General features: G+C 39.9%; 1 protein-coding gene across 1 annotated transcript in view; it reads right to left on the bottom strand.

Annotated features, from left to right (window-relative positions):
• The window catches only part of LOC107090913 (transmembrane protein 189-like), a 45759-nt gene extending 36189 nt beyond the window's left edge, over positions 1–9570 (bottom strand). Inside the window, exon 1 of the mRNA XM_015384553.1 lies at positions 9092–9570. Coding sequence (XP_015240039.1) covers positions 9092–9251 — 160 coding nt within the window. The 5' untranslated portion in view covers positions 9252–9570. The remainder of the gene's footprint in view (positions 1–9091) is intronic.
• Between the last annotated feature and the right edge of the window lie 1398 nt (positions 9571–10968).

Here is a 10968-nt window from a genome sequence, read left to right as displayed (position 1 = left end):
CTTTGCCGATACGCATTTTTTTGCCAATATCGGCGTCCGATCCGATACGTGGATCGGATCGGGACAAGCCTAGTACAAACAGTTTCTTAATTTGATGGTGAAATCAGAAAACTCGTTCTCACTTTGACAACAAAACTGTCAGAAACGGAGAAGATCGTCCCAGTATCCAAGGTGAGACAGTCAGTAGGAAAGTAAACCAGCCGATTGGTCTCTAATCGAAATGAGCTTCTACCTCAACATATTGAGTTGGGAAAGTGTCATCATTTATCCATTTAATTGTGCAATTACTAAATTAATCCATGGTTATGACGTTCATCTTTTGCTTGAGATCGGCCTGTTTTTCTGACTGTAACTGGCTGGATGTGCTCTCTTCATCCTCTGACATGGGAGTTGGCCCAGAGCTAGTCTGCCTGGCTGCGAGTTTCCTGGACGGGGCCGCCTCTTACAGTTGCTTTTTGTGTCTCTACATCTGTCTCCTTGAACACCAGTCAGCCTCGGAAGAAGGCCACTCACGCTGAGCCTGGTTCTGCTGGAAGTTTCTTCCTGTTAAAAGGGAGTTTTCCTCTCCACTGTCGCTACAAGCATGCTTAGCATGAGGGAATGCATTCGATTCCATGAGTAGATGCAATCAACTGGTTTTCCTTAGATATAAAACTTTGGATTAATTTAACTGTATGATCTGGTTGAACTTTAAAGTGCCTTGAGATGACGTGTTATGAATTGGCGCTCTATAAATAAACTTCATTGAATTGAAAATTTAATAAATCCCACTGAGTAAAACAATTCTTTTAAACACTTAATTTAATTTGTAAACTTGTACTGCAAACTTTTGACACGACTTCATGAAAATAAATAGAGAATGCTCTTGAAAAGATCGGCATTGGGCTGAGAATAAGCAACAGGATGGACTTAGTTTTTTTATCATCCTAGTGAGTCTAAATAAAAACTACAGAGCAGCTTTATTATGTTAAATAGGGTTTAAAATGCAGAAATGCAAGATAAAAAAACAAAAGTGTTTTTAAAATCTCCCAAATCACCACCTTGGTAACCCCGCAAGAGAACAAACTATGCTAAACCGGATTAATATTTTAAACGTTTAGTTTGTAAAACATATAAAGACTCAAATTATCATCAGATTCACACTTTAAGGAGAGATTTCAGGAAAAAGAAAATCCTGATTGAGACCAGCATAAAGTGGCAGTCACACTTAAGATAATAAATACAAACATACAAGCTGCTCATGAAACAAGACTGAGAGCTAAGATGCCTTGTAAATACAGAAGAGGAGGAGAAGGAGGAGGATGAGGAGGAAGGCACTGGACTATGACACTTTAACACATATGGGAGGACAGAGGAGACGAGGGAATGAACACAGACTTGGTGGGAGAAATGGAAAAGCGCAGAAACGGAGGCAGAGGGGGATGCATCCAGCTGTTTGTCCATCCTTGCTTTGCTGTAATGAGGCCGTGTTTGGCTCTACGGAGCGTCGCCGATGCCTCATCTAACTTCTCCAAACTCTAACAAGCCAAACTGCTATTTAGATTTACCTCCCGCCAGCGCTGAACCGAGCCCAAACAAGCCAGCGCGGAACAGCGTGGCGCTCCCTTAAATGGACACTTTGACATTTTGGATTTCAGCTGTTTATTTTACTTTAAACAGACACTTGTCAGCATGTGGGGGAACATTTCTGCTTTTAAGTTTCCATAAAATGGCTCGGTGCATTGTTAGCGCTGCTGAGCATATCTTCCACTCGCAGCCTGCTGAGCCCTTTGGCTGAAATGAGGGGGAAGTTTGTGGAGACTCACCTGGTGAAAACAGATCCATCCTCAGTGAAGGCTGGAAACCACAGGGCCATTATTTTAATCATAGAACCGAGATCCGGTCACTCCAGGAAGCTCACATTTGTATTTGCCTGCACTCGTGTTGGCAGATGAAGCTGTCCTCCATCAGTTTAACACATTGTTCTGTGACATTGAGAATAATGGCAATTTATCGTCTCCAGAGAAATCCCCCTCACGGCTCTCTCATACTCTGACATCACCTCTGCTACCAACATAAATAATGACCACTAATAGCAGGAATGCAAGGTCAGACATTCAAATGCTCTACTTATATTTACTTCTACTATTGCTCCTAAAAGGAAACTGAAATTAGACCAAACTGCCACCGGCAGCTCAAAGCTTCACAAAAACACGGGGAAAGAAAATGACTGAACTCAAATGCATCAAAACATCTTTACTGATGTGTTTTCAAACAGAAAGATGTTCTACTGTGGATAATTATTAAACAAAAACAATCCAACTTATGAGTAATGATCATTTTAACAAACAAAAACCAGGGATTCACACATGAGCAGGACAAGATTCCTATATATTCCTTCAAGATTTGAAGACTGTTTGAGCGCAAGAATGGGCCAAAATCAAACCTGAGCAATGCATGCCACTGATTTCTCAATGTTCGATACTTTTTCCCTGTGCCTTTAGGCCCCATTGCTGTTCGTTGAGGTGCTGCTACGAAGCCACCAAACGGTGATTCCTGATCCGGCCGCTGTTGGGACCTGTGCATCTGCTGTATGAACCGTTGCTACAGAGCTATCCACCACCACTTTAAGGAGACGTCTTTTACAGGCTGCTGTAAGTTATCAAATTAAGCCCAGTAGATCTGCGTCTGTGTTTTGCATCAGAATAGTTTGAAACCTTCAGAGAGCTGCTTTGGTTGGTGATTAATAACTCTGCTGATAACCATAGTCTACATTACTAAATCAGTGAAAAACAACTGGATTTTAACAGCTGATCAAGAAGATCAACCTTGAGTAAAAGAGTAAACCTTTAACAAATAATCAAGTTTTACCCTTGATTTGAATTAACAATTTATTAACTAAACTTCTAGTTGTAGTTATTATATATATTAATAATCTTCTGGTAAAATATGAAATTCAGTTTTTTACAATTAACTGACTCTGCAACAACCTTGGACTGACTACACCCCCCACACTTTTGAAAAGCTGGAGAAGCCCCTGTGTAATTGCAATCAAAGCATTGTTAGTCAGTGGTGGACGAAGTAGTCAACAGTAGTACTTGAGTGAAAGTATTGATACTGGTAGTCAAATCTTACTCAACTACAAGTAAAAGTTACTTGGTCAAACATCTATCTCAAGTTAAAGTATTGAAGTACTCACTTTTGAAAATACTTAAAAGTATATTGGAGGATGTTCTTTTTCCAGTTGGATAATTTAAATCAGTGGTCCTCCTAATTGTTACTCATTCTGGTGATATGTTTACGTAAGGCTGTCCTACGTGCTCGTCCCCTTTTTCACTTACCACTGGTGAGACAAACATAGTGTAAAATTTGCAAATCTTCTTTTGGGAAGTAAACATGTATGAGCGATGCAAACAGCAACTTTTAACAGAGCGTGCACAAAGAGAAATGCTCTCATACTCTTTTAATAGGCGTTCCCTCAAGAGCAAGTAGAGGGTTGTGCATGTGTATTTTTTTTTTATTGGACAGGAGGGGTCTTTCCAAAAATTTGCAAAAATCCTCCACTATACCTTTAAGTATTCAAAAGCATATGCATTAAAAAGTATTTAAGTATCCAAAAATACAAATTACATTTTCTGATTTCAATACATTTTTGTATAATTTTCAGAGTAATTTTATTAAACCTTGTAACTTTCAGAAACCATCTGATGTTTTGATGCTTTGAATCACTTTGCTACAGACTGTACACCACCCATAAAGAACTTCAGCATTAAAATGACACAAAAAACAAGGACAATTGTTTTGATAATTTTTTTCCTTATTTAAAAATAAACCAAAAAGAAAACAGGAGTGTCTTGATTCCCCTCACACTTTCAAGGAACAAGGAACTCACAGCAGTGAAATGGAGTCGAGTAGAAAGTACAATATTTGACTTTGAAATGTAGTGTGGTGAAAGTTAGAAGTACCCGCCCCAAAAATTATTCAGGTAAAATAAAGATATTCAAAAACAGCACTTAAGTATAGTAGTCAAGTAATTATACTTTGTTACTTTCCACCACTGTTGTTGACATGGTTTTATTTATAAGACCATACATGGACTGCTTCTCATCTGCACGAATAGAAAAACCACAGGATATTGCCTTAGTTGTGAGAACTCACTTGCACTTCAGCAGAAAGAAACAGCTCCTTAAAGTGTCATTGACCTCTCATAAACTTTATAGCAGTGCTTGGTTGTGCAACAACCTTAGAGTTTAACAGCACTGTTCTTCAGTATTGCATCACAACACAAGCATCACTGGGGCAATGTTGACCAGACTTTTCCTGCAGTCGCAGCTGATAGTGTCAAGGGCAAAAATGCATGCATTATCCTTTAAAGCATCAATCCGAGCTGCAGCCGTCAGGATGGAGCCAACACGACTGAGGGGGCTACCGATTTAATCTGCTTATCTTGACAGAAACATGTTGCTGCACGTTTCTGTGGCATGACCAATTCATTTTAGCCACAACCTGTGCGCTCCGGTGGTTTTTGCAGAAGATCACCCAAAATTTAGCAAAAATTACAAACAAAGGGATGCTGGAAATTTTCTCTCAACTGGACAGGAGGACAATGTACTTAATGGGTCACTGATAAGCAGTACCTACATTAGCCTCCAGTAGCTTAATAATTAAATGATAATATAATGGAGGAGAGTTCACTGATTTCTTACATTGCTTTAAACTGTTCTGGTTAGGATGGTGTTATTTAAATAGAAGTTTATGTAATCAGTCATTATATCAATGTGATCTCCATGTGGCTGTCTGTAGCCTCAAAACAACCTTGCAGGGCTTCTTCAGCTTCCTGTGACCATCTTCTTATAGCTCTTTTTAATGCAGGTTGCCTCATATAAAGTGGCTTATACTATGAGCAGAGAAAAACAAGATTGTGATCTGATTTCCAAGAGGAGGTCCTACTTAAAAATGAGGGGTCCTTGATTTTTGCATAAAACGAATCCAAATTATTTTGGACTTGTTTTATGCAAATGTACTGTATTATAGTATTTTGGACTGCAATGCAAGTTTCCTCTGGTATGGTAGCTGACAAACTGTGAACCTTGGGAATGTAGCAGAGAGTGAGGCATGCTTAAAATCACCAGTTATTGCCACAAATGCATTTGGCTGTCGGCATGGAAAGAATGTGAAATATACACAGTTAATAACAGAACACTGGTAAACTCTCTGGGCAAATAACATGGTTGGAAACCAACTGCCAGTACTTCTATATCTTGGCTGCAATGATGAATCTTTACAGTAATATGTCCTGTTGTTCACAAGCACTGCCAATTTCCTAGTCTTCTTTAAATCTCTGTCTGTTCATATGGTGAAAAGGCCTGGCAAATAGACGCTCGAGTCTGAGATGTGATCCTGCAGCCATGTTTCAGTAAAACACATTATGCTGCAATGCCAATTTTCTGCCTGGGTTCTTGCAAGGGTTTGGAGTTCTTCTAACTTGTTTCCTATAGATCTCACATTGTCCAAGATGATTGATGGAAGAGATAGTTTGAATTTCTTGTTCCCGTCTCATCTCCTTGCACCTGCTCTGCATTCAACTTAGACGGTACTTGCAGAAGAAGTTGATGAATTATTTCAGCCTCAGAGATGTTAATTAGCTGCTCCCAGGTGAGATAAAGCCAACTGGCTATGGTTACCATTGTTACGTATCATAACAAGTATTGAAAAAGGGAAAAAGAAGTAATAATTATCAATAAATACCATCCAGTTTCACAGCAGTCGACAATGGAACCATAAAAAAAAATCTGGAAAAAAAAAACTCCATAAACAAAGAAATTAAAGTTCTCATAAAAAAGAATATCAGAGTCAAGCTAGCAGTGCCACTCCAACATGCAGCCACCTTAAGCAGCCCAATTCTACTGTACAACAAACTGATCAGATCTATAATTGATTATATCTATCAAGATATCCATATTTTTTAGCACAAGTGGCAGGTATAGATGGTCTCCATTCTCCAACTAGTGTGCTTCATGAGGTGCAGTGGCAAAACATCCTAAAGCTTTCACACCAGTACATGGTTGCTAGGTGTTCTTACTTCCTACCAGTCCTTTATTTAAACTAGTAATGCTGGTCAGCTCTGCCCGCAACAGGGCAGACGGACACTTATCTCTCTAATGTAATTGGACTGAGTAGTGGTGCAGATCCAATTCCATTAATGGAGAAGGTGACTCAGTTTCTGTCATCACCTAAAAATAGAGCAACTGATCTCAGCCATATTCAGAAAAAGGGCTGATGGAGGTTTAAAAAAAAAAACTCCATCTAGTCAGATTGAAGATGGAGAGGTTTGACGTAAGCTTATAAAAGCATCCAACAAGACTGCTAGGAATTCACTGCTTCCCTTCATCTAATCACCCCTCCTTTTTAAAGAGAGTGTCAACAGGTTGCCAGCAGGGCTCAACTGGAGGCAATTAAAATGCTCAGTGAAGTGAGACATGGGGCAGATGGTCAGGCAAAATGTGGCACAAACCAGCTTGATGCACAACTGGTAACACAGGTTTCCTCTGATAAGGTCTTTGCCGTCCACGGTGCCAGAAGTCAATCTGTACTCACTAAATGACTCAATCTACGGAATGTTCTGGGTTTTAGAGACAGGGCTGTCTGAAGAACCATGCGAGTATAAATCCAGGTCTTAAAAAAACAGATGGGGTCATCAACATAAGGATTAATATTGGCTAAAATAAGGAGCAAGACAGCTAAATTACCCATTAGACTTTAAATCTACAGCTGTAGTCAGAAGTTAGGAGGGGAAACATTTCAGATGGACAGATGCTGACCGATTATTTTGACATCAGTCTAACAGATCGCCAATATCGCTGTTATTTTTGAGCCGATTCTTAGACTTGATATTGCTTTTTCTTCCCCTACTTACATAATAAAATTACAACAATGATAACAAACGTTTCATTTTAAACAAAAAACAAACATTTAGTAACGAATTAAACTAAACATGACACGCAAATAGAGGGAGGGGTAATGTATGTGCTTCAGGCGACTCCAAGGCAGGGAGGCTGGATGCTCTAATGCACTAGTTCCTAAACTTTTCCTGCTAAATACTGGCTATCAATCTCTAAACCTGCACCAAATTTCCCAGTAACATGTAATAAAATACAATTTACTTTAAATGCTAACAACAACCACAAATATCGGCCGGACGATGTATCGGCCTGTCTCTAGGAAAAAGGTTAATAAACAGCCAGTAGAATCTACAGGGTCACCAGTGTTTCTGTTACCAGGCAGCCAGTTGGACATCACTGTGGACTGATGATAACTCTAGCATCTTCAAGCTCCATTGAAGTCTGCATCTCTCCCACCCGGATAGCTACAGCTTCTTCTGGAGAGAAGTTTGATGATCATGATGCTAAATCTTCTGTACCTACTGTCCTTTGGCATAATGATGCTTTAAATCCCAGCAAAACTTTACCACCTGCAAAGTAAAGGGGTGGTAGCATCATGCTGAGGCAATAATGTAGGGCGGAGGTCTTCAACAGGGGGTCCGTGGGGTCCGGAGGGGTTGAATGTATGTGGGTCACGAAAGTTTTGGCTGATTAGACTTTTTTTATATTCCCTGCTGCAATTTTTTCTCCAATAATTGAAATGTCTTTAATGACACATTAACATGAATTCAACACACTGTAGTAAACAGATAAGTGGAGGCAGAAGATGTCTTTCAGTCATCAATGCACACATTCAGCGACACACAGGAGCTCTTTCAAGCTGGGCACCGTTTCATTCACACCTGTCCCATCAACCAGGAATCAGAATAAGAAATATTTTAACAGGGATTATACAGGAATGAATAACTCAAATTTAATGCTTTTTATTGCTCTTTTAATGCTCTTAGAAATAATTTTAACACCACCAACAGGTACCCGTCGACAGGCTGCAGCTATGTCCCAAAATTCCTCGTTTTCCAGTCACTTTTGTTGAAATTTGCTTTTTCCCCCCCATTCTCTAGCTTTTTTTTCTGAACATACAGCTTTGCGATCAACCAGAAGCAGTTCCACACAAATATATTGTGATATAATATGTCAGACGAAATTGTTTTTATAAAAAAATTGTTTTAATAAAGCATTTTAAATGCCACAATAAACACATTTAATGAATTCTAATGCCAATTAAGGCCTTAATTTAAAAAATAATTTAATGACTTTTAATGATTTTTAATGACCCACGGAAACCCTGTTTATTAATCTCAGAGTGAAATTACTTTCGTTGCATTGCTCCATAATAGAGTGACTATAGGGCCAGTTTGATAAAACACAATTTCATACAATATATCTATATAATTAGGGGTCCCTGCTTCACCTCGCCATCAGTTTGGGGTTCCTTGGCCTGGAAAACGTTGAAGAAGATTTCACCAGAAGAAACTTGGACACAACTTGAGTCCAAAAGGTCCAAAGACACTTCCAAAGAGGTTTTGAAAAGAATAAAGCAAAGTATTGAAATTTTTCTGGAAGTCGGCTCTCTTCCAGGATCAACCAAGGACGGTTGTTGATGGCAACCAGAATCATGAAGTAAAGGTGCAACTTATAAGTCCAGACTTTATTTTCAAATATTAAAGTTGTATTGATCTAATTAGTCTGCATTTATAAATCTGACCTTTAACTAAAGAACTTCCTCAAATGTCAAGGTGTGTTAAAGCCTGAAGAGGCTTCATGTAGGGCAAATTTACTGGCTGCTTCAAGTTAAAATTTAATCCAGTGGTTGTTTGTACAGCCCAGGGTGAGCAGCTATTTAAAGCTTTGTTTTATTTCAGTGCTGAGCTGGGAATGAGCTCCTTAGATAAGAGAAATAACCAGATGTTTATGTTTGTAGATCACCTGCAGCCTCCCACATGGCTGTGGAATGCAGGCCTTAATGTTGTTCCCTACAGAAGATCCACCAGAACCAACTGCTCAGAAGTTTCTCATCATATCAGAGACGTTTAACCGCCCTGTTGTTGCTGCACCAGGACATCCCCATCAGCAGCGGTTATAAGCGCTGATTCCGGGGCTCTGTCTGCTTGGGCCTCCGCTCAGACCAACACCCAACATGAACACAGAGAGAGGAGGTGTCATTCCTTTACCTGGGGAGTAGAGCCGGGCCAGCTGACGGGCCCCGGCGTGCTGCGGCCCCCAGCGAGGCGCCGCGCTGCGTGCAGCCGCGCCATGCTCGTTCCCGTTCGGATCCTCCTCCGCCATGGACCGCTGCCTGATGTCGGTCTCCGAGAGAAGCGACGCCGCCATGGCTGCTACCCGTTATCCCTCCTCAGGTTTGGGCTTTCAGTGAGCAAGCATGAGCCGGAGCTGCTTATCGGCGCTGGTTGGGTTCGGTGTCCGGGCCTCCGGAGCTGCTTATCGGCGCTGGTTTGGTTCGGTGTCCGGCCGGGCCTCCGGAGCTGCTGGGCTGACCTACAGGAGGAGGCAGGCTGGAGCAGGTGATGGAGAGACTGGGCTGTAAAACCCGGAAACGCTCCGCTGACACACAGACCTACTTCTGAGCAAATAACGATGCAGCTTCAATATTTAACCTGACTAAAAATCTTTAGCTGCAGAAATATAACATTTGTTTAAATGTAATGAACAGAGTTTTACTAACGGGAAATGTGGCGTTAGGGACCGTCTGCAAATTAATTTCAGCTCTAAAGTGGACAGCAACACATTAAAAAAACAAGCAATTTTCGATTAACTGCACTTTTTTAATAATTAAAAAGGGTTCCGTTTTATTTCAAATTATAATATTTGATCAGTTTCATTATATCAACATAAAAACTTTTTTTTTTAAATTGGATTTGTTTAACCTTTATTTTCATAGGTTCCCAATGAATTTGTTGTTATTGCTTCAGATTCAAGCTGAAAAATTTTAAGCGAGGAAAATCCTCAGATGAAATTGACATTTTCAATATTATTATCTGCATTTTATTTATATGATAATCTCTCAGCCCCCTTCATCATGGAAGTGAAATAGTCTCATTGGAATCAGCCTTTTTTTTTTTTAATACTGAATTTTACCTCCATACCTATTCTGAGTAGGATACTCATTTAGCATCAACATCATCTTCCCGTCACCATGGATACAGCCAGCATCATTATCATCTACACCCCCATCTGCTCCTTTGCAGTACTGCAGTCATAAATTCACTTTGGTTTCCAGTGCCACCTTCACTTCCAAAGCCATTAAGTCCACCATCATCCTCTCCATCATCATCATCCTTCCCTTCAGAGCACCAGACTCTCTTTGAATCTCCTCCACCAGTCCTTGGTCTCCATTTGTTCAGTTGCAGTTCCTGTGATCCTTCAGGAGGCTGAGGAGAGACCACCTCTCTAGATTCCCAGGTTTCACAGAGGGAATCGAGGACAGCCACTGAGTAATACAGTCAATGATAGTCCTTCGTAGATGAGAGAAAAATGCAGTTTCTTCCCCCAGAGCTTCCCTGTTTTATCAGGTGGATACAACAGACTGATCATCTTTGGATTGATTTGATGAGTCTCATCTCAGGTAACAGCCCAACCTCCAGCTAATCATTCCACGCCTCACTGTTGGTGTCTGAAGCCTACAAGACGTCCTACCCTGCCCTTTTTTAAATAGGTTTACCTCCAGTTCACCCCCAGACACTCCTCTGTGGCAAAACGAACCTCTGGCCTCATGACTTACCTTGATTTTCTTTTGTTAAACCTTTATTTTTTGTATCATCTTCCCCCATATTAGCTCATTTAGGGCTCAAGTCCCAGCTTACCCTAAAATATATGTAGTATTTTCCTTTCAGGTAAGTTTTAACATGTAATTTATTATTTGGAAAGTAAATTTTGGGGACATTTGCAAATTATTTTAATTGTTAAAAGTGGAAAAGTTAGCTAAAATCAGCCAAAATTTTCAACATGGAAATATATATGCTGTGAAATATATATATATATATATATATATATATATATATATATATATATATATATATATATATATATA

Source organism: Cyprinodon variegatus, unplaced genomic scaffold (assembly GCF_000732505.1).
Source record: "Cyprinodon variegatus isolate N-32 unplaced genomic scaffold, C_variegatus-1.0 Scaffold316, whole genome shotgun sequence".
In the NCBI taxonomy this organism is placed as follows: Eukaryota; Metazoa; Chordata; class Actinopteri; order Cyprinodontiformes; family Cyprinodontidae; genus Cyprinodon; species Cyprinodon variegatus.
This window is presented reverse-complemented; position numbering and strand designations above follow the sequence as displayed.